This window comes from Exophiala dermatitidis, assembly GCF_000230625.1.
Source record: "Exophiala dermatitidis NIH/UT8656 unplaced genomic scaffold supercont1.6, whole genome shotgun sequence".
Taxonomy (NCBI): domain Eukaryota; kingdom Fungi; phylum Ascomycota; class Eurotiomycetes; order Chaetothyriales; family Herpotrichiellaceae; genus Exophiala; species Exophiala dermatitidis.
The window spans coordinates 419,026-441,415 of NW_008751651.1; the positions used below are offsets into that span (position 1 = coordinate 419,026).

The following is a 22,390-nucleotide window of genomic DNA, read 5'->3' on the forward strand; positions in this document are numbered from 1 at the left end:
GCATGAGGTACGAAAAGCACAAGCATCACGGGCAGTTCTCTTCCGGACAATTAAACGGATACGAATATAGTCGTATATCGGGTTATAGTGTTTGAATATAAGTACTTTCAACAATGCTATTCCAGTCCGATCAACGCTACTCCTTCCTGCCACCATGACTTTATTCACTACAACTTCGGCTTCGGACCACCGAGCAGTTCAGCGCCAGCGGCAGCAATGCACAGCTTACCAGTCTCCTTGACCTTTGTCTGGAAGATGATCTTGTTTCCTTCCTTCCACATTTCGGTGATCAAGGTCTGGCCCGGCAGGACGGTGCCGGCAAAGCGGACCTTGATGTTCTTGAACAAACCGTACGTCTGCACAATGTGCTTGCCACTGAAGCCGAAGAAGCAGAGACCGTGGAGGATGGGCTCCTTGAATCCGCCCACCTTGCTGAACTCCGGGTCGATGTGGAGGGGATTCCGGTCACCGTTCAAGCGGTACAGGGCGGCCTGGTCGGGCGAGGTGGCCTCCTCGACGACGGCATCGGGGGCACGCTTGGGAGGTGAGTAGACCGTGGTGGCGTTGCCGCGGTTGCTGCCCTTCTTCGGGCCTCCAAACCCACCGGATCCGCGGATGAAGACGGTCGACTCATTGTAGAACAGGTCATCGCCGGTGTTGGCGTCCTTGGTGGTGACACCGGTGACGACGATTCCAGCGTTGCCCTTATCAATGACTTCGACGAGCTTGGGGTACGAGACGGTCTTTGCTTTGGTCGGGATGGGGAATTTTCGAATCTCCAGATACTGTTCGCCGTGCAGCAACATCATGGGCGAGAAGTTGGGCACAATCTCGTCCATGCTGAAGGGCAACTCGGCACTGAAGTAGGGGATGACACCGAACGTCGGCAGGACCTGGAAGTGGTCGTCGTTCTCGTACACCAGCGGCAGCTGAGTCCGGTGGGCGTTCAAGGACAAGTTGTACAGGATGACGTCCCGGTCGTCGTAGCTGAAGGGGGTGCCCTTGGATTGGGCCTTCTTGGCCTTCTCGATGGCGGCCAGGTAATCTTTTCCATCGCCCGAGGAGCCGCCGGACGATTTGTTGCTCTTGTTCTCCATGTTGGCCATGATGGCCTTAAGGCCGTCCTGCGGAGTCTCCGGGTGATCGGCGCGGCCGTCGTTGAAGTCAACAATCTTAGCCCATCTCTCCACCACGTGTTCTGGAGCCAAAGGTACGTCGATGGGGAAGCCAACACCTCCGGATCGCTGCCATCTGGTCCGGGCTTGCCAGCCGCTGCCAACCTCGAAGAGCAGGCCAGTTGGCGGGTCGGGCATCTTGTCCGAGCAGAGGAGGAGCACGAGCGGAGCGACGTAGTCGGGCTTGAAGGCCTGTACCAACTCTTCCGGTAGGATTGTCCGGGTGAGGGCGGTGCCTGCATTCGGCGCGATCGTGTTGACGAAGATGTTGTTCTTGCGCCCTTCGAGCGCCAGAGCTCGGGAGAAGCCAAGAATACCGAGTTTCTATTGCTTATTAGTACATGTTTCCTAGTATATCCTGTGGAATGCACTCACAGCTGCGGCGTAGTTGGCCTGGCCAAAGTTGCCATAAATGCCACTGGTGCTGGTCGTGTTGACGATTCGGCCGTATTTCTGCTTCAACATGTAGGGATAGGCAGCCTTGGTCACCTTATAGGTGCCTCGGAGGTGGACCGCCATGATGATATCCCATTGCTCGTCGGTCATGTTGGCAAAAGCCTTGTCCCTCAGGATGCCGGCATTGTTGATGAGGATATCGACTCGGCCGTAGGTGTCGATGGCCGTCTTGACCACCGCATCGCCGTCTTCGACGGACGCCTTGTTGCCCACGGCCTTTCCGCCGAGCTTTTGGATTTCTTGTACGACGGTGTCCGGATTCACGAGATCGTTGACCACGACCGAGGCCCCGAGCTTGGCAAATGCCAGGCAGTAGGCGCGTCCGAGACTGGCATTGTTAGCAGTGGACACAATAGTCGTTCTGATAGAAGCTCACCCAGCACCACCTCCAGTCACCAAAACCACTTTACCATCGAATCTGATCTCCTCGCCAGGATCATTGCTCGGCATCTGGAGTGAGTTTTCCAGTTTGGCCACCATGTCGGCGGGACCCGTGGGGTATTCGGGCTCGGAGAAGTCGTTAACCTGATCCCACTTCTTCAAGATGGCGCCGGGCGTGTAAGTCTCGTCGGCTTTGAGCAGAAGCCCCTTGGCACGCTCCCATCGCAACTTCGCGATGTGGCCGCCACCGACCTCGAAGATGGAGCCGCTTTCGTGGGTGTTGGTGGGATGGACCAGAACGGCCACCAAGGGCACGACCCATTCGGGCTTCAGGTTATTGAGGACATCGGGAGGCATGACGGTGGCGGTCATCCGGCTGGCGGCGATGGGAGCGATGACATTTGCAATGATGTTGTATTTGGCGCCCTCTTTGGCCAGGGTCTCGGTGAAGCCGACCTGGGCCAGTTTGGCCGCTGAGTAATTGCATTGACCGAAGCTCCCAAATAAGCCTGCCGCCGAGGCCGTGTTGATGACCCTGCCGTACTTTTGTTTCCTGAAATGAGGCCACGCCGCTCGGGTACACTTGTATGCGCCCTTGACATGCACGGCATTGACCAAATCCCAATCGGAATCCTTCATGTTCTTAAAACTGATGTCTCGTAGAATACCGGCGTTGTTGATGAGGACGTCGACGCGGCCGAAGTTGTCAATGGCGGTCTGGATGATCCGGTCGCCATTCTCGACGCTGTCGTAGTTGGCGACGGCCTTGCCGCCGGCAGCCTTGATCTGATCCACCACTACATCGGCGGCCTGTTGCAAAAGTTAGAAAGTTGTCCAACGGGTTGTGCAGTTGCGGCTTTCGCGGCATGTGACGAAAAGATGCGTACTTTTGTGCCTGCACCCTCGCCCTTGAACGAGCCGCCCAAATCATTCACCACGACATTGGCACCTCTGGATGCGAAGAACACGGCGTATGCCTTTCCCAGACCACCACCGGCGCCGGTGACCACGACGGTCTGGTTGTCGAAGCGGAGTTCCTGTACCATCTTCACTCGTGGCTCATACGGGTGTCAACAACGCAGATGCGAGGGGGTTACGACAGTCGGAAGCGAATCGGGTAAGCCAGGGGGAAGGATGGTTATATGATGGCACTGAAGAAGCAACGCTGAGGAATGAGAAGAGAGATGGTTAAAGATCGGACATGCGACCTGGGTGGATTGATGGATTGATGTTTTTGGACGTCACCGTCAGCTTTCTGCTTCTATCCTATGCTTTTGGAACGGCACTTGACACTCTGCGGAGGATGTTGAGTGGCCGAGGCGTGGAAGTCACCGGGGAACCTCGGCACATGGTCATGTGATGGTCTCAAACATTCGCAGCCTTGAGCCTTCCAGCAGTAGAAGAACACAAGCCCCAGTAAACAGCTCCCCGGTCAACTAAAGTATGTTCTGTTTTCTGTCAATTCCTCCACTTCCGCTTCGCTCGAACACGGAGGTGTTGCTTCTTTGGCTGATATGGCGATTAGCATAGCAGCTCACCACTGCGAAAATGACACTGACGGCTACATGCTTGCTGAGTCAGTATCGACAGTTGCACACGCGCCAAGGCTTCAACTGGCACAGTACCCAGGCTGCATCTCGACTGGAAAGACAACGATTCATCCTGATGAGGCATTGTACCATTTACAAACATATGTACTGTATCTGTCATGCGGAAATCGTGCTTTTGCATGTGAAAAGCCCCGGATATGTGTGGCCGGATATGACCCCCCCATATCACGCCGCACAGCCTGGATGATTAAATAAAAGCACGGCCGAATCAGCCCCATGTCCGGATAAGCCCCCATCATCACATGGGCTACAACCGTATAGCATGCGACCATTTCATTGATATTTTTATTGATTTCGGTTTTGTTCGGGAGATAAATTGTGCCTGCCCGCTCTGTCGCCCCATGGCACCTATGGAGCCTCCAGAAAGTAACGGCCAGCCTCAAAAGGAGAAAGCAAATACCAATGTCTGCCAAATTGCAGATTGCAACGCTTATCCGTCTTGCTGTCCGCGCAACAACACGGAACAACACTCAGCCTTGACCGAGTAACGGAACAACCAGCAGATACAGATGTGCCTATCAAGTATAGATTAAAGTACTAAGTTTACAGATCTACCCCAGTATACGCACCGATAGCTAGAAACAAAAGAATTGATACCTAGGCAAATAACAATATTGCCGATCGGGACGCTGTCCGCATCTTGTCCCTCCCATTTCGGCAAAGCTTCAACCGAACCTCCAAGGCTGAACCAGTAGCTACCAGGTACTTCGACCACATCGTACAGCACCACCACGGACATATGCACACAAGAAATTGTCGGCTATCATCCCATTAGTGACCTCGGTGTGATGAAATGATCATCTGGCCTTTGCACTCAAAATGCCCGAGAATCCAATCCAAGACGACAAGGCGCAGTACGTAGTGCCCTTTATTTTATCCTTAGTATCAGCACACCAAAAACAACATTCGTCCGACACGAACCCAGATGCGCCGCCATTCTTCATCGGGTTGAACGGAGTGCAAGGCGCCGGCAAGACGGTTCTGGTCGACATACTGGAATCAACACTGAGCTCACCCCCGCACAATTTGCCGACGGTGGTTTTCTCGCTCGACGACTTCTACCTTACGCACGCGGACCAGGTGGCCCTGGCCCAGAAACACCGTGACAACCCATTACTGCAGCACCGGGGCCAACCGTCCACACACGACATCCCGCTCGCGTTGTCGGTGTTTGCGAGTCTGAAACAGAACAAACCGACCAAGATCCCACGGTACAACAAGGCCGCCTTCTCCGGGCAGGGCGACCGGCTGCCAGAAAGCGAATGGGACGAGGTCAACGGGCCTTCAAGTCCAAAGGTCCGCGTGGTCCTCTTTGAAGGCTGGTGTGTGGGGTTCCGCCCGCTGTCGGACGAGGTCCTCGCCGCCAAACACGCCGCCGCCGTGGATGCTTTGCATCATTCCACCCCGTCTAACACGTACAAAGGCCGTTTGGGCCACAATTCTTTGGAAAGTGTGCGGACGATCAACGAGGCTTTGAAATCTTACGACGCCCTCACGACGCAGCTCGATGCTTTCATCCACATCGATGCTCTGGATCCGCTGTACGTGTATAAATGGCGGCTGGAGCAGGAGGCTGGTCTGCGTGCGACTCGCGGTTCCGGCATGACTGATGACCAGGTCAGGGAGTTTGTTGACGGGTATTATCCCGCCTACGAGCTGTACACCGACACCCTGCGCGAGGGTGTCTTTAAAGGCACCCGGGAGGACTGGAAGGGGAGGCAGCTCAGGTTGGTGGTCGGGGAGGACAGGAAGGTTAGAGAGGTGGTAAAGCTATGAATGATTGAACTGGTCAACCAATCGATCCTGCAATTCAAGCTGTTGTATGTTTTATGCATCCATGTACTGCCACCTCGTCTTACCTCTCAGGGCGACCTGTATATGAAAGAAAAGCTGTCTTATCTGCTCGCATGATCAACGCTCAGAAGATATCAGGGATGACTCTGTTGTTTCAGGCAGCTTTTCTTTTTCTCGTGGAGGCAAGGCAAAGCAGAACGGGAACACAAGAAATGTGGTCCCAATCCCAATTCCCACGGTATCGGAAGAACTAACACGACGGCGAGAAGGGTCATCAGTCTCTCATAAGATGTCCACGATGGCCTTGCTGCATTGCAATGTCTCTCTCTTGCCTTTCCCATAGGAGTGAATCCAGAAAGATGGAGTCACGATGCTATTCTACCACTAGTAACGGACACTTGGGTGGAGTTATTTTGCGCCGAATTTCATACGGTATGTAATCAGACCAGCTGCTCCGTGCCTGGAGGGCAAGACAATAATGGATCCGAGTCCGAGTCCACAGGCCTCTCCACCACTCTGCACTTCTTGTAACCGATTAGATCTCGCCTACAGTTAGTCCAGTCATCGGTCCTACGTTGATGAAAGACACATGGCATGGCTTCATGATTTATCCAAGCAAATAGTGGACTCTCGCTTGTCGTCGCGACAGTTCAAGTTCCGCGCCGGACGCGCTGAAACCCTGTGACCTGCTTTACCTGGAAACTTCCTTTTGGCCGGCTTGGAATTCCGTGGACTGGGTAGGAGAGTTCCTGCGCCATCTAAACAGTACTGCATCTTGACAGATCGTCAAATAAATCACAAGAAAGAGCATTCGAGTAGCATCTAAGGTACTTAGATCCTATCCATGTACAGTAGTACTCTGTACTGGTCACCGTAGGAGTAGCAGGACGTGCTGTAATCGGTGTGCGTGCGTATCGACTATGTATCATAAACCTGCCAGTGATAACACGGCTCCATCCAGGACTACCGGGTTAGTAGTCTGTAGGCACTAGTAGTCAGAAATGCCAGTGTTGCGAATCAGAGATTTCTGACTCGGCCAACAGAACAGACAGAATTATTACCACAGTCAGGACCATCGCCGTCGCCGTCGCCACAATCACCACCACCACCACCACCACTATAGCAGGTACAGTCGATGTCGTGCTCCGCCATCTCCGATACCGTGCTCTCGTTCAATCGGTACTCGGCAGACCAATCGATTGGACCAGACGTAGAGGAATTGGTTCGTACCTACTTTACCTCAGTATACAGTGCGTAGTACATACCACAGTGCCGTCTGGCCAGTGCATGGCAACGTCCCATTGGGCCTTTCTTTTATTCTTGTCGCAGTACTTTCCAGGCATCCCAATTGGGCGATCTTCACACGATCCAAGACGATCCCACAATTGATTAGTAGCACAATGTGCTTTCCATCTGACAAGGACTTGTGTGTTGTGTCTCAGGCTTGCCGTACAACTGTACCTTAGCACTGCACGCTGCACTCCGCGGAGGTACTGTACTTTACCCTGACTCGTCTCCTTTGGCCAAACCCGCGCTCTCGGGCCGGACTAGGCGAGCCCTAAACTTCTAGTCGGAGCTTCCGCGCCGTGTCATAGGGTGTTACTATTGACCATTGACAAACCTGTCGATTAGATTGTGCCTGTACGGTACTAGCACCGGTAGTCAGTAGCCCGTCCACATACCTTCCTTTATTACTGTTCTACTCCATCGAGGGGTGGATTGGAGTCGTCCCGAAATTCCCCATTTGAGAGCTTTCCGACCGGAACATGGTACAGGACAATGTACATGGGGCTAGGAGGTGGGCAGTGGAAGTGGGATGAAAGAAAGCAGACACTTTTTGGTATTGATTCAATGTTGCAGAGATGTAGCGCAGCATACTGCGTGATGTGTGTGAGGTGAGATCTCAAGCGGTCGTCAAAGTGAAGCAGCGATGAGACTAGTCGTAGACGATGGTGGTGCTGGTAAACTTCCACGAGTCATTTTAGAGTTTGATATAGAGAAAATCACCTGCCCACCCACTGCACCGCAAGGCTTTACAGCGTAGCGACCGGTAAAAAATTCCCCATTCTTTTCTCCCAGTTTTTGCAAGACTGAAAACCCGGTCCTGTTGGTGTTGGTTGCGATGCCCGCGTGCGCTGCTGGCGACCCCTCCGAAAAGACCCTTCTTTGGATGGAGCACAATTCGCCCTCCTCGACGTGGCGTGAGGTTTTGTTTCGTCCCGTCCTCTTCGTTTCGCCTCCCCTTCTGGCGGCTCCTCTTTCGCTGCCACTGTTACCAAGATTACAGTATCGTTGTATCTCGGGTAAGGTACTTTTCGTAGTATCCAAAAGCACCTTCTGGTCAACCGTCGAAATCTCGTCTATCTCGCAAACCCGTTTGACCCTCCCAACCGGGGCCCTCGTTTGCATCGCGTTATGGGTCACAAGATACAGTTGTACACGCACAGGTTGCTGCGCCCCGTCTCGCTTAACATAGGATACTGCTGTGGAAGGCTCTCTACTATACTTTTCCTGTTCATGTGGCGCACCATGACAGACTTCTTGTTCCGCAGCTCTCAGGGCTCATATGTGCTGCTTGATACTGCAGTATCCTTGCATAGTTGCACGAATCCACCACCAAACAGTGTCAGCCCCACTGGCAGTATGCTGCATGGCCCAGTTTTGTGGGAGATGCTGAGAAACAAGGCCGGGCAGTAACACCGGTATAACGCAACAGCGAAGACGCGACTCCATTTGAGGAGGCCTGGGACGGCTGCAAAACTTCTGGCCATCACGGTCAAAGGGACACCACTGACCGCCCGAACAGCTGAAGTAAGGGATGCTGCAGTGCGTTCCTAGTGTAGCCAGAATCCGGTTGACTCCTCCTTCCATTCCTGTTTTCCAAACACAACCTGTTGGGGCCGACTAAACCTAACTTCCCTTACGATAGACCTGGCCAGCCGTTTCCCCTCTCCACACTTGCATGTTTGGTTTTCGCTTTCGCTAGAAACTAATTAGCGAGTTCCGGAGGGGAGGGGAGAACTGGAGCGAGCCAGTCGACTCGAACTCTGCCGTGGACAATCATGTAGATCGCCGTCGTGCTGGTCGATCTTGAAAACTTTCCCTGGCCCAATTACAGCACCTGCAGCTGTTGTGGACTAGATGGCGATGCTGGAACAGGGAATTGGCGGTCATCCACCGCGTACCTTTAGGACGGTGGTGCAAACGCTTGCATATCACCCTGCCAATGGTATACCGAGCTTGCTGTTAGTCTGTACACCAGTACGGGACGATTCCTCCCGGGAGTCACTACACTCATCAACTGAGCAATGCACGAACAGATACTGTACACCACAAGCATCCACATGAGATGAAACGGCCAGCCTTCTGGTCCACTGCTGTGCCCATTTCGAACGCTCGCTTAGAACAAGGCCAAAAGTCCCTCACGTGGCGGTATAATCAACGTCCAGCGGTGCATGGCCTCGAGTATAGAAAGCAAGCGATGGTTGCGGGGATAACCGAGTGCTGCCACTGTACATTGTATGCCTTGTTGATGGGTATTAGCCTAGCGCAACGCGCGTAGGTACTAGGCGCGGGCCTGGTCCGCTTGCATTTGGAACTGGAATTGTTTTTCTTGTATTTCAACTCGTGGACAACTAATTCCAGCCACTCACGATGGAAGGACGATCCGGGAACATGACTTCGCCGAGTAAATAGCCTGTGGACAAGACAACCGTCTCAATGGGCCCCTAGCACGAAAGCTGACGAGGGCTAGTCCCGGATGAAGGCTACGACTTTGCACGGACCGGACAGCAGGCATTCTGTTTGTGATCGGTGGGATCGGTGATAGCACCTGCGTGGTAGCCTACCGGCAATGGGAGTGGCATTAACCGAGTGTGTCTAGGTCCATTCCTGAGCCAGCCGCCTGGTTATCTCAACGGGACACGACAATCTTGGCAGCAAAGATGGCAGGAGATTCGAAGATGAGCAGACCATTTCAAACGCACTTCTTTTGCTTGTGCTTAACCATACAGGCTATCTGCGCGAAATAGAGGCGAATGAGACCATAAGATTCCGGTATCCCTCGTCAGCAAAAAGAGCGGAAGAAACATATGTTGTCTGCTGACGCCCGAGGTCGAACCTTACAAAACTCAGCCCCTCCGCCCTCCCCCGTTGTGTAATATTCCCCACAAAAACAGAATGCCGCCGTTCCAAAGATGATTGTTTCGTAACCCATGCGACGCGTCGTCAGAGCCCGATCATATTTTCTTGTTGTTGATCCCTTTGAGGTGGACATCACTATCAGGAAAACAGAAAGGTTAGCGCTTCAGGTCGGTAAATCGTATGCAGAGCTTGCCATGTTGGCAACTGGAATGATCAATATCGGGGCTGAAGGGCTTTCACTCCAAGATCGACCATCACATCTTGCCACAGCGGCAGGACGTTCGTTACCAACCAATCCAGGCAAGGGTAGCTGAAGAGAGCTGAAGAAGGCATTGGCAATGGTGGGAACAACAAGATGACTTACAAGACCAGCGTGGCATTTTTGGGAATCAGACCGGGAAAGCCACTAAATAATAGACAGAGTCAGCAGTCTCTTCTCAAGTCATTCGTGCTCATGCATATTGAGTGTCCATCCAGCGGGAGATGTCGTTAACACTAACCGTTCACCGTATGCCATATTCCTGGAAGATTGTTAGCATGTAGTCAGACCAGATTTGCGAACATATTGGGAATGCGCGTCATTCAAGTTGGGGGCATGAAGGATGGGGCCAAATTGAGTTCTCGGGACCTGACAAGAACCATGCTGGGGCATAAAACGGCCGAATGATTCGCGTGCACAAAATATGTGCATGATTGGAGACTCACCCTGGAATAATCAATCTGCTCTTCTCTCCCAGAGACATCTGCGGAACACCAGTGTCCCAGCCTGTACACGCGTAGTTTTTAGCGAATGCACTCCCCGGAGTGACGCGTCTCGGCAGCCTACCTGGGATGACCCTGCCAACACCGATCTGGGTTTTGAAATCTCCACGACCAACGGAAGAGTCAAATCTGGCAACAAGGTTAGAGCTGGATGACGAGGCAAGAATTTGGTTGAGAATAACATACTGCGTGCCCTTGAAGTCGGGCTTCGAAGCATCATAGAGCCAGCCAGTATACTCTATCGTGACCTCGTCGCCGACTTGGGGATAGTCGACATTGTTGCCCTCGCTGAGGAGCCTTTTCTCGAATTGGGAAGCCATTGTTGTGACTGTGTTTTGATTGAAGGGCGTTTAAGAGGGAGGAAGTGGAGACCTTAAGTAGATGAGATGCGTCCAAGTAGCTTGTGAGAAGTCAAGTGACGAAGGACAAAGGAATTTGGACACAACGAGAATATTGTAGAAGTATTCACCAACAGGCTGGTACTTGGAGCCGGAGGTATGAATGAGGTTTTAAATCCACCAGGCTCTCTTGGCGCAACAGGCCCTGCTCCTTGATGTGGCCCAGTTGCTTCTGCGACAGACAAGGCGAAAGGGAAGTGACGGTCTACAGCCGGACAGGACAAGTGGATGTTGCGTTCTAGCGCGAAGCCTCAGGCGGTCCAAGAGGAGGGCGATCGATCAAAGGCAGGAGACTGGAGAGGCTCGTTCGCAAACAAGATATGACAGCTGCAAGCCGCAGATTTCCAGACAGGGAAGCGCTGGCCTGCACTAGAGGAGAACGGGCCCGGATCGGAGCCAGGGAGGGCCTGCAAGCCACACAAAGATTCTGAGCGACGGATGACAGGGGGCTAAAAAAGCAACGACGGCTCAGGGCTGTGGTTGAAAGTACGGATCATGGGCCAGATGGCGGGTGGTGTGGTGGTGTCTGTGAGCAGAACTAAAGGTACCGCCGACGTGTAGCGCGTTACAAGAGTGACAGGTTGTGTTGGGGCGCTGCATGTCAGGCTCTGACAGCAGCAGACGAGGGATCACGGTTTCCGAAAGGCCATGCAGTGAGCTGCCAGTGCTCAAGCCCTGCAGGGATCAGGGGCCGGAGGCGAGTCCAAGGCACGGATTGGACAATTGGCCGTGGTATTTGTGAGATGGAGGGCGATCATCAATTGGAGACAGGCAGACACACACTTCACTACTGCGCAGGCTGAGATGCGAGATGCAGGCACGGCACAAGTAGCGACTACTAGTGTGCCTGCGCTCACAAATAATACACCTCACTGGCACTGCAGGGTGTGGTCATGATGCCTTCCTGATCCTCCAGCACAGCACAGGACTGCGCTGCATTGCAGATTCATCAGTAGCGCACTGGCCCTGGAGCACAAGGACCTCAGTAGTCGAGTTCAAGTTAGCGGTGAGGTGGCAGTGTGCGGAACTTGAATGCACAGGTAACCCGCCCAACCCTGCAAGGACTAGCGGTATGCTGCAAAGTTCATCATCACGTTACTCCATAATTTACGGGAATATGGAATTATGGAATTGAAATCCAGCTCAAAAAAGGGCCGTGGGGCACAGCGCACTAGCTGAAAGGGAACAGAAAGGCCACGAAAAGGGCAAAAGCGCCATAAAAGTTGCGGTATGCTTCGATGACAGGACCAGTTGGTGCGCCAGGAGTGGTGTAGCAGTGCCAGTGGTGGGGTGTCCAGCTACGACATTTCCCGTGACACACTCACACGGAAGAAGAGGCAGCAGTGAGGGGCACATCATGACTCGGCCAGGCGCAGGCGCGCGTACAATGGGCGACAGCTGGAAATTGTCAACATTTAGCGGGGCACTTGCAGGAAGAGTTAGAGTGCCCCTAGTTCACAGCGGTACTAGTGGCCTGCGGACTACTAAGTAGTACTACTACTAGCCGTGGCTGCAGCTAACTACCTGGGTAGCACCTTAGTACGTTGAAGTAGGAGTACACCACCTCAACTGCACCTTATCCGCCTGCGCAACTTGAACCTGAACCTGAAGCTGTTCCTCCATTTCATGTTTCTGCATTGGCACCGCCAGCCAGCCTCCCAGCCGACTGACCTCCAAGTACGTTGGATGATACCTGTTCACTTTGTTACAGGGATTGCAAGTTAGCTACCTCACAGCGTCCTTACCTGCATCTTTGGGTGCGGGCAGACTTCCCAACCGTGCGACTCGTAAAGCCCCTCTATGGCTCGGTAATGCGAGATATACTTCTCTCCTGCAAACTGTATTACGAGGATGGGCCAAGTACAGCGGTACCCGAGTACCATGGCATTGGAATTTCCCTCTGTGCTTCTCCTAGTACTCCTGTTGAACTTGAAGGACACAATGGGCTCGATGAAACAACAGTTGTCCTCCTGCCAGTGTGCTATCTGAGCGTGGGATTCCTTCTGCTCCCAGCTCCCAGCTCCCAGCTCCCACTCAGCTGCTTAGCAAGCCCGGCATGCTTCTGTTCACCCTAACCTCACCCTGGTATCCTTGTGCAAATGGACATGTTAGCTGTACAACTACTTCGTGGTGCAACATCCATCCTCAAATCCTGACAACCTGTGCAGACGCATTCGAGCTGGGTGGGTACGTGGCTATCTCCCTGAGGTAGTCTGACGTGATCATGCACAGCTGCGGGAGCCAGTCGCCAGGGCACTGGTTGACGTATCGCTAAAACTCAGGTGCTGCCAGCTGACCCCGAAACGCCGTTGCGTCCATCCTCTCTTAGACCCCACGCTATCTTCCGCACACCGCACACCCAAAGATTTCATCGGTTGCGTTTGGGATACGTCGGAAGCTTAACCCTTGGCTCTGTTCAACCTGTGGATGTGGACATTCTCCGCGCCCATCCCGGACGGCACAGACACCACAACTCGTACGCAGTCCACGCGCTGGGCATACTACCTAGTATTGACTGAGTTGAATACTCAGTACGTGCCTCAGCACTCTCGGCTCAGACCATCGCAATTTGGACCGCCGCTACGAACAGCCACCTGCGCCCTGCCGCACCGATCTTTACTGTGTACGTACTGATGGCAATCACTTAGGAGTCACCCACCGTTTATCCTTGTGGCTTTGCGCCGGAAATGGAAGGCATCCGCGATACTTACTGCACCAGCAAACTTGAACACGAGCCCGGCCCGTGCAAAGAGAGAGTCTGCAACGTATCATGCGCGGAACAGATTGCGCCGTTTCCTCCTGCTTGCCTTGTACCACTGGACACCTACAATCGTAAGAACGTCGAGCCATATTGACGCAATCTGACACATCCAAGCGACCGCCCGCCGTACGGTTGTTTCGCTTTTCCTACCCACAGCAACAAAATTAGCCCCTAACAAATCTCGGTATCTGCCTATTTCATTGTCGTTTTGACTCCAGACCAAGCCTTGACCAATTTCGGCCGGTGGCCCCTTGCTCGGGGATCATTCAGCATGTCTCGGTAATCTTCTGTCCGGGGACCCATCGGCAAGCGAGAAGGTCCACCATTACGTGCCCATCCAGGAGAGGATCCTACAATATTGGGATGGCTTGCATGGATGATCGAGGCATCTTCCAGGAGCGGCAACTCTCGTCAGATGTGTTCGTTGGCGAGATGGGTGAGCTGTCCTGTCGCGCTGCAGCTGTCTTGTGCGTTCAAACCTCAATCGCCCAGTATCTACAACCTGAACGTGCAGTTCCCCCTGCCAACCGCGGGATGTCGACGAGACTTTACGGATCTCTCGATGACGGCTTCGGATGAGACATCAACATCCGGCTCCCAGAACTTGGAGGCACCACCAGGTCAGGGATGCTTCCGCCGACCTAAAATTCTGTCGGTATCCAGTCAGAGAGCGACCCCGGCCACGGCTCCTCTTCTCTTCGGATCGACGTTCTGTACCACTTCAGTGGAGCTCCATTACTTGCAAAAGCTGCTCCACATGTTTGCCCGTGTTGAGCTCTTCTCCGCACACCATAATCGACCCATCACAACCTTGGGCCGTCTTGGAATTGCTCTTAACATGCACTCCTAAAATAACATGATCGCAGTGGTTGGTTTCTGTACAACGATCTCCGCCTGGCTTGCATTACCAACGCCAACATTCTACGCCGACTCTGCTCGAACCAACCTGAACATGACCAGCATACCGCGACGGCTGCAGGAAAGTGCCGTCACCCTCTGACCACATTATACACGGAAGCTTGGGCTTACTGTACACGCGCATAGTCGAGGGCTGTATTTTCAGGGAGATCTTCACCCTTTCTCTCACAACCCAGCCGAGCCTCGATGTATTAACCAGAATCGCGTCTAGCGCAGTCTCTCGCATGGACTCGTCTGTCCTGTAACCAATACCCTTGAGTCTGCAATGGAAGTGGGTGGGTCAATCTGCACGCCCATGCAACACCATGCCACTATTGCAGGATATTCATCCAGATGTGCTGGCTCAGCCGTGCCAGCCGCTCAACAAGTCGTGCGATCCAGATTCTGAGAGCCCACTGAGCGATGCCCTCGCACAACACGCCAGACGGCGAATCGTCTCGTAGACAATTGGTCAATGGTGCAGCGCTCATTCATCTTTCAGGCTGAGAATGCGGTGGGGGCCAGACGGGGTGAGTATGCCAAGTGGATACAATCCCGTCGTAGCTCGTAGATCGAGGTGATCGAGGCTGATCAAAGAAACGAGGTAAACACATCCCCCTTCGCATGGAGTGTTCGCAGTACGGGAGGGTGCGCCAACCAGAGCCTGGTGCTCAACCCGTGTGTCCATGATCGGCTCTGAAGAAATCAAGGTCACGTACTTGGCTAAGCTCTACCTGAGCCAGACCGAGCCCAGGAAATCGGTCAAACCGTTTTGTTCCTGTACCTTCAGCACACTGCAGGAAGGTCAAGGACGTGATGCCGACTTCCTCGAGGAAAGGCATGACCCGTCCGTAATTGGTACCCAGCTGGTCCATGCCATGGCTGTCGTCGGACAGACAAAACTGTATGCCTCTTTCTAGGGCAGCCTGACCGGTCAGTAACGAGCATAACCTTGACCGCCTCGAGAAGGGACCTACCTGGCATATTGCTTTCGTCGGATACGGCTCATCAAGACCTTTCCGCAAAGCGGCCGTGTTTACCTCCATGACTCCCTGATAAGATGCAATAAAGTCCAAGTTGCGGAGGATACGGGTCCAGATGCCTTGCATGCTGTCAAATCTTGCATTGGGATGATCACTCTTGAGACGAATCAGATCGAAATGACCCACCACCGGCGGCTTCACCGCCTGCAACATGGCCAGTTGGGCGTCAAAATAGTCGGCAAAGAGCTGCTCATCTGTCCCACCGGCGATATCACGCGCCTGTTCATACATTGGTCTATCATAATCAATGGGGACAGTGTGCACATGGTGGACAGATCCGACGAAGAATTCATATGGGTAGGTCTCGATGCTTTGGTTGATGAGCTCAAGTGACTCCGGTCGGATCCAGTCACACTCAAAACCGAGTGGGAGTGAAATCTGAGAATGATACTTTGCTCGTAGTCTGTTCGCTTCGGCAACATACGCCCGCTCATTGCTCAATTGCCAGTCAAAAGTCACGCCGGCCTCAATTTCCTCCGGATACCTGTCCCGGTCATGACGAGGCATGTGCTCTGTCAAGGCAAACACTTGCATCTTTTTCGAGATAGCAGTCAAGATGACATCTTCAAGAGAGTCCCTTGCATGGCCGGGACAGAATTGTCCCGAATGACTGTGGTGGGAAAATGGCATGGTGTCAGGCAAGTGGAGGAATCGACTTGTGGTCTTGCAAATTGTGGATTGACAAGCAGCCACTCGGCCTCTGCATTACTCCTTCAGTGACGCTTCGACCCGGGTTGTCTCTGCAGAAGCTCCCAATGTTCTGTGATGAGGGGAGAGGCGGTGTGACTGGGCAAGGCCTTCGTATGGTCTTTGGGCAAGCAAAACGAAGAAGGTTGCAAGCTACACAGCGCCGTATACGGGAATTATTCCGACGACGGGGCTGCTGCCGAAGTAATGCCGATCCACGGACGGACCAGAACTTGAAAGCCTTTCGTCCCGCATGGACCAACCCTTGCTTCATCGCCGGCTACGATCCGATCTTCGAAGAACATACAACATCTTACAACTTGAATGTAATGATGCCAATGCCAGGGCGGTGTGTCTCTGCGGGGCGGGCAGTACAGCCTGTCCTCCACGGCTCTGACGAGCTGAGACTACCTCCAGGCGTCTTTGCCATAACCCGCAACGTTTGCAGGAGCTTCTCCCACGTCTTTTCGTCCAGGCAAGGACGTCCGTCCTACGGGCACCTGCTATCTATCTACAATGTACATCTTCGCCTGGGAACCTGAAACCATAGACCCAATTCCCGCCAGAGATCCAAGGCGGGACCACTACTTTCACCACAACGCCGGCTTGGGACCACTTTGGAAGCCATACAACGTTATACATATCATGGCGAACTTGCAACGACCCAAAGATATCCCCTTCGCCGGCTCTCATTGGGGTCGACCTAGATCCGACAGCAGGCGAGTCCGCGTACACCAGCCTGATAATGGTAGAATTACGTATATCTGGCTTGAAACAAGCTGGAGGGTCTCGTAATACTGTTGATGGTCCGTCCAATGGATGCTGCCTGTTCCCAGATTCATCGGGTTGGGATGGCCCCTTGCATTGGACCCGGTTCATGGGGCGCCGTTAATAATCGCCACGATTTCCCTTGCCCCCTTTGTCAGGTATTGGACTCTCATCTCAATATCCTTACTGCAAGGGACTGTCAAACTGCCAGCTGCGATGCTACTAATTAGGCTATCTGGCAGGGAATAGACCGCAAGAAACGGAGTCGAAGGGTTGACACGTTCTCGAAATGGGAGGCGGACAGATATATGTACGACATGGCATCCGACAACGATGTCCACCTTTTCTGGTTAGTCAGTCGCGTCAATGTCAGACTGCCACTCAGGACCGGGAATCTTTTCTGTCTCCAAGATCGAAACCAGATCCAATCAGATCATAACAGCCGAACAGATCAAACAAAGGGGAAGATTTTTGCCACCACACGGACTTTGTAACTTTAACACATGCAGGGGAAACAGGCGCGGGGACGGAAAAGCTAGGAGGCCTGGATTTCGGGGTCTATGCTATCTACTAGGTAGTCTTCCGTGGCTGTACGGGGCGGACTACAAAACAGAATAGCCGGCTCTGGAACCGTCAACGACAAGCAATCGGGCCGGCCAAATTAAGGTTTTTCGGATCACAGCCAAAAATTACCCAAGCACGGCTATCTGATTACGGGTCCTAACCCATTATTATGTCAACCACTAATGGCCATCTGAAACGGCATCTAGGACGAAATTGACATCCGGATACTTTGCAGCTGCCATGTGTTAGGCTTGATATTTTGTTGAAGGCTAAGGCACACGTGTGTCACTTTGTCCAGTTCCATTGCTCTTGGGCTGGATCAAATTGGGTCTTGCCCAGCACCATCCAATCGGTACGATACCGAGATTGCCTGGGCAGCAGTTGATCGGGCCACATAGATCCTCAGCAATGGAACCCAGTCCATGACATGACGCCCATTGATGGCGAACCCACACTGGGCATACGTACGTAAAGGGGACGATGACATGTTGTTTGGTTGCCTTTGTGTCAGGAGGCCAGAGGTCCGGAGCACTTGTCCATCATCTGTCATGCTCGAGTAAGGTTGTGGCCAAACCTGGCGGAAGCCCTCGAATGGCTAGAAAGGGAGTTGACTTTGGACAAAGTATGTTAGCGAGGCTTGGGCTCCGTGCGAATTTTCCCCCTTCTCTTTCAGACACATATGACGCCGGTTGCCGATACAACCCGATTGCGTAGGCCTCGGTTAGCCAGCAGAAGCCGTGGGAAGAACTGACTTCTGACATGCAAAACTCAGAGGTAGGAAGCAAAGTGCAGTCACATCCGTTCGTACTAGGCAAAGTGTGTTATTGCAACTTTAGCCGAAATTGTCCTGTCTCTTACCGCCACTGCTGCCTCTACGCAAGGTATTCCGGATTGGAGTCACAAGGACGAAGTTCTGGATTTCGCCATCGTTGACAGCAGCGTTCGCGTCAGATGAGATCAATCAGATGCCATGCCCGTCCGTGCCATGGGAAAGGCTTTCGAGGCTGTCAGACTGGTTCTGGGCACTGTCCGCCTCTTTGATTGAACGGCGACTGCTAACACCCCTGGAGGACCACACAATATCTTACGGAACAGACTTCCGGAACGCGATCGTATGGGTTTTGAGATCTGGGCCGTTTGCAGGCCTGAACTGCCAGTGTCCCACTCAGATGTTCTGGAACGATGTCGGGAGGAATTCCCATCGTCGCTCCTAGAGTTCTGGACATTGACATTTTGGCATGTCTCCTAGCCTCCTTCACGGGGCCTGTCTGTCATCAGTGAAGCATGTTCCAGATGTCCTTCCCAGTAATGTTAAAGAGCACGGGGCTCGATTGTGGCGATCGACCAAGTCGATGACAACACAGGGAAAGCATCGCATCCGCCAAAAACGAGTTTGCGGAATTCGCGATGTTTTGCAGGGTTGTAAGTGCTCGTATTTGTTGTTCTGTGTGCAATTGGAACTGTGCCCGTGCTGTGTAGATGTGAGGCCACCAATAAAATCTGCGTCGAGGGTTACTCGAGAACAGGAGGCGGAGAATAATAAAAACAAATGGGGCCAGGCCAGGCCAAAAACACAAAAAGACGAGGAACATGGGACTCGAACCCACAACCTTGGCTTTACACTGAAGAACACAGAATAGGAGAGCCACGCGCTACCATTGCGCCAATCCCCCACGTCACGAATTCGAGCTCGGATTCGACAACATTTCAGATGCATTTTTCGGCACTAGCTGCTAATGAATCGCAAATTTTTCTCACGTGACTTTCTGTGAATCTGCACTGCATGGTCATATTGACCACTGCAGTTTGGCATTAAGGTACCCTTGAAATATCTCCACCGTTACCATCGAGTCTGACCGAGAGCTGCTCTTATGTGCACGGCTTGAACCCATATTTGATGCCGTTAACATCAACCGTGGTTAGCCATGACTTCCGGGCCTGACAGCGTAAAAGAGTCGGCCATCGCTAGGCTCTGAGCAACCCCCGAGAGGTGATTGCATCGTTCCGATCCTGTCAGGTACATTGCCAACTCTTCTATGACTTCCACAATTGTTGACGGCCACCAAGGAAACAAGTCGTGCGAATGTGCCATGAGGACAAGACTTCTGCCCTTATAGAAATGGGTATATGGTAACGTGGCTGATCAACTCTGATTTGTCTCCAAAGTCTATCAACGAAGTATATATCTGTTCTCCTTGGGTTCATAGCAGGGGACTTGTCATGTTAATGGGAATGAGCAGGCTGTAAACTGCACAAGATCTGTTTCGGCCTTGCAGTGAAGAATGGCAAATGCCCCTCGCTTCGGGGAGAGACGCTATTCAGAGACCAGACGCATACAGGGCCGAGGGGAGTGCCCATTGGACTAATGTGCTGCTGTGAGCAACGATTGCAGCCTCTGCCCGACAACGCCCTGGCGACCATCTTTTCCGGGCAACGACACCATACCGCTTGAAGCTCCGAACAGGGGGAATGTTGGACCAGAAAACCCAACTGAAAAGCACGTGGTATGAAAGAAAAATAGGAGCGCCCAGAGCGGCACATAACCCGCCCCTCAGTCAGCCTCGGGGTCGACAAATCTGACATGCGGCATCATGGGCATCATGGCGATGGCCTTGCTGATGAAATCCTGGCGGTTGAGGTATGCGCCACGCAGCCAGCGACGGCCGGAGTTTGGATCAAAGGCATTGCGAGCATGGACGACGCGCAAGTTGTCGAAGATGACGCAGGTGCCGGAGTCCATTTTCTCCTCGACGACGTTCTGGGGCCTCTCCATGATCTCGGCGAAGGCCTTGCTGCTGGCCACAAAATGGGCGAGTTCATGGTGAGCAGGCTGCGGGGAAATGTTGCCGACAAAGGGCGGGGACCAGAAGACATGGCCGACGTCCTTCATGGCGCGGACATGACGAGCATCAATGGAGACCCGGTGAGGGACACGCAGCTCCTGACGCTTCAAGATGGTGGGTTTGGCGTCGGAATAGAAAAACCCGTCGTTGTCATACTCGTAGCGCACCGGGTATGTCATGAGCGTGCGCACCATGGCCCGGTCTTCGTCGAACAGCGTGTCGACGGCGCGGAACGTGTCGGCAAACCGTGACTCGCCGCCCATGCTGCTGTTGTGCACGCAATGTAGGAACTGGAACCCTGGTGGATCGCGCATGTACAGCAAGTCCATGTGGAAGCCCAGGTATTTGGCCGTGTACGCCACGTTCTTTGGGTCCGGCTTCGACCGCACGTCCCACGTCGGCCCGTAGAAGGTCTGTTGCAAAGGTCCGATCCGGTTGACGATGGCGCCCACACTTGCCTCCTCTTCCGGCACCCCGTCGATAAACACCAGTCCGTCCCGCCACAGCAAATGCAACGTCTGCGCCAACGTCGCCGGGTCCGTCATGTAGTCATTGAAGTCGATCCGGCTCGTATCCCGTCGGAAGGACGAGGCGTCCCATAGCTTCTGTGGCCGGTGGTACAATGCCCATCGTCGAGCATTGCGGAACTCGCTTTTCAGACTGCCGATCTGCTCGCGTGTGAAGATGGTCGTGTCTCCACGCGAATGTGGTGCGCAGTCGTTCAGCCACCGCACAATCGTCTCGTCGCGCCCTTCGATATGTGTGATATCCCGGAACGATATGTCGTGCGGGATATCCGCATACGAAAAGTTGCGTTGTCGGTCAGAGGCGTCAATGCACTTCGGGCATTTGCATGCATCGCGGGCGAGAATCGGCGACACCAGTGGCTGCCCATTCTCCACAAGTTTGCCTTCCTCCAGTTGTGCATTCGCCAACCATTTCAGGGGATGTCGTGTCCGGAATTTGGGATAGGCATCGGTCGCCCCAGACGTGCCGGTTGGGCTTGCAGGAGCATTGCCGGCTGTAGTGTTAGTTGCGCCTGGTGTGGGCTGCTGGCTATCGCTGCCGCTGGGGGTTGACCCTGCTTCAGCCGCTGCTGGCTCGTCTTCGAAGCCGGATTCCAGAATATCCCTTAAGCGGAGTCTCCGTTGGGTAACCCCTGATCCTGTGCCTAAGGAGGAAGAGGTCACAGCCCTCTTTTGTATCTGCGCGTGAACATGTGTTGATGGGACGGCGGCAGCAGGTCGCTGCAACTTGATTCTTTTCAGAACGGTCGTCATGATTGCATCTGGCCCTTGCACCCAGCCCGAGACAAAATGAATTTACCTTTGAAATTTGCAAATAGACTGATGCGACAGTCCGGTCAAGCGGGACAAAACACGGGGTTATTTTGGCGCAAAGATCGGCTGAGGTGAACGGGCTATGGCTTGTTTGTCGCTTCAACAAAAAGATAGCCTGCGGAACTGCCCCGGTTTGAGAGATGTCGGAAACTTATATGCACATGTTCGGCTTCTATTTCGACGGACGAGCGGTAACAAAAGCAACAAGGCTCCAAGCTTCAGTGGGCACGAAAACGCCAATGGCCATTTCCGAGGTTCGTAAGGCTGAACTTGAACATTCACTTGATTCGAAGGCCAGCCATGCTGACTCAGGTCAGAGGACTTGCACGTGAGTGCGTTCGTCCCACGTGACTGTAAGGCTGCGGCACCTGGCCAGGCTTCCAACCACGACGTCATGAGTGTGTGTTATGCTCACTTCTCAGCACATGTGAAATGAAGCTAAATTAGAGGGCTAGGGATTTATTATCCATGTGTGCCGTTTGCTATCTATTACTTATACAATATAGTTCCTCTGTGCGTACCCAGTAGTGGTTGTTGGTGGCTGGTAGCTAGTTGTGTCGCATCGATTGTAGGCGTCATTCTAGCAATAAGAACTGCTAGTGGTAGATAATGCAACAATCATAATGTGTCAAATAACAGAAGACAGAAGCTTTTTCTGTGCATATACCTCGCAGTCAAACATTATCCCCCAAGCAGTGCCAGTGGGATCCTCAACATCTTTTGGTGGTGCATGCCTGCAGCTCCTCGAGATCGTTTTAGAGTGAATGG

At 53.2% G+C, this 22,390-nt stretch overlaps 6 protein-coding genes across 7 annotated transcripts; 1 reads left to right on the forward strand and 5 right to left on the reverse strand.

The window, feature by feature from the left end:
- Positions 1-55: 55 nt before the first annotated feature.
- On the reverse strand, positions 56-3,537 carry HMPREF1120_06987 (peroxisomal hydratase-dehydrogenase-epimerase). The gene is made up of 4 exons (XM_009161199.1): positions 2,900-3,537; positions 2,008-2,822; positions 1,551-1,959; positions 56-1,499 (listed from the first exon to the last, which is right to left on the reverse strand). Exons 1-4 carry the CDS (start codon positions 3,056-3,058, stop codon positions 168-170), a joined length of 2,715 nt encoding a protein of 904 aa, XP_009159447.1. The 5' UTR covers positions 3,059-3,537; the 3' UTR covers positions 56-167.
- Positions 3,538-4,081: 544 nt separating this feature from the next.
- Positions 4,082-8,882, reverse strand: HMPREF1120_06988. Of its 2 annotated transcripts, XM_009161201.1 has the most exons (2): positions 6,916-8,882; positions 4,082-6,871 (listed from the first exon to the last, which is right to left on the reverse strand). In XM_009161201.1, exon 1 carries the CDS (start codon positions 7,823-7,825, stop codon positions 7,331-7,333), a length of 495 nt encoding a protein of 164 aa, XP_009159449.1. In that variant the 5' UTR covers positions 7,826-8,882; the 3' UTR covers positions 4,082-6,871; positions 6,916-7,330. The 2 variants fall into 2 exon arrangements, with proteins under 2 accessions (XP_009159449.1, XP_009159448.1); XM_009161200.1 differs by having other exon boundaries at positions 4,082-8,882.
- Positions 4,442-5,398, forward strand: HMPREF1120_06989 (glycerate kinase; the record flags this gene model as incomplete). The annotated part of the gene is made up of 1 exon (XM_009161202.1): positions 4,442-5,398. One exon carries the CDS (start codon positions 4,442-4,444, stop codon positions 5,396-5,398), a length of 957 nt encoding a protein of 318 aa, XP_009159450.1.
- A 21-nt stretch (positions 8,883-8,903) lies between the features above and the next one.
- HMPREF1120_06990 (peptidylprolyl isomerase) lies at positions 8,904-11,685 on the reverse strand. Its single transcript, XM_009161203.1, has 6 exons — positions 10,508-11,685; positions 10,386-10,450; positions 10,265-10,325; positions 10,060-10,080; positions 9,924-9,965; positions 8,904-9,694 (listed from the first exon to the last, which is right to left on the reverse strand). Exons 1-6 carry the CDS (start codon positions 10,639-10,641, stop codon positions 9,655-9,657), a joined length of 363 nt encoding a protein of 120 aa, XP_009159451.1. The 5' UTR covers positions 10,642-11,685; the 3' UTR covers positions 8,904-9,654.
- Positions 11,686-13,477: 1,792 nt separating this feature from the next.
- Positions 13,478-16,239, reverse strand: HMPREF1120_06991 (histidinol-phosphatase (PHP family)). Its single transcript, XM_009161204.1, has 2 exons — positions 15,355-16,239; positions 13,478-15,303 (listed from the first exon to the last, which is right to left on the reverse strand). Exons 1-2 carry the CDS (start codon positions 16,048-16,050, stop codon positions 15,049-15,051), a joined length of 951 nt encoding a protein of 316 aa, XP_009159452.1. The 5' UTR covers positions 16,051-16,239; the 3' UTR covers positions 13,478-15,048.
- A 1,337-nt stretch (positions 16,240-17,576) lies between these two features.
- On the reverse strand, positions 17,577-22,235 carry HMPREF1120_06992 (gamma-butyrobetaine dioxygenase). Its single transcript, XM_009161205.1, has one exon. The coding sequence runs from the start codon at positions 21,560-21,562 to the stop codon at positions 19,991-19,993; it is 1,572 nt and encodes a 523-aa protein (XP_009159453.1). The 5' UTR covers positions 21,563-22,235; the 3' UTR covers positions 17,577-19,990.
- Positions 22,236-22,390: the final 155 nt, after the last annotated feature.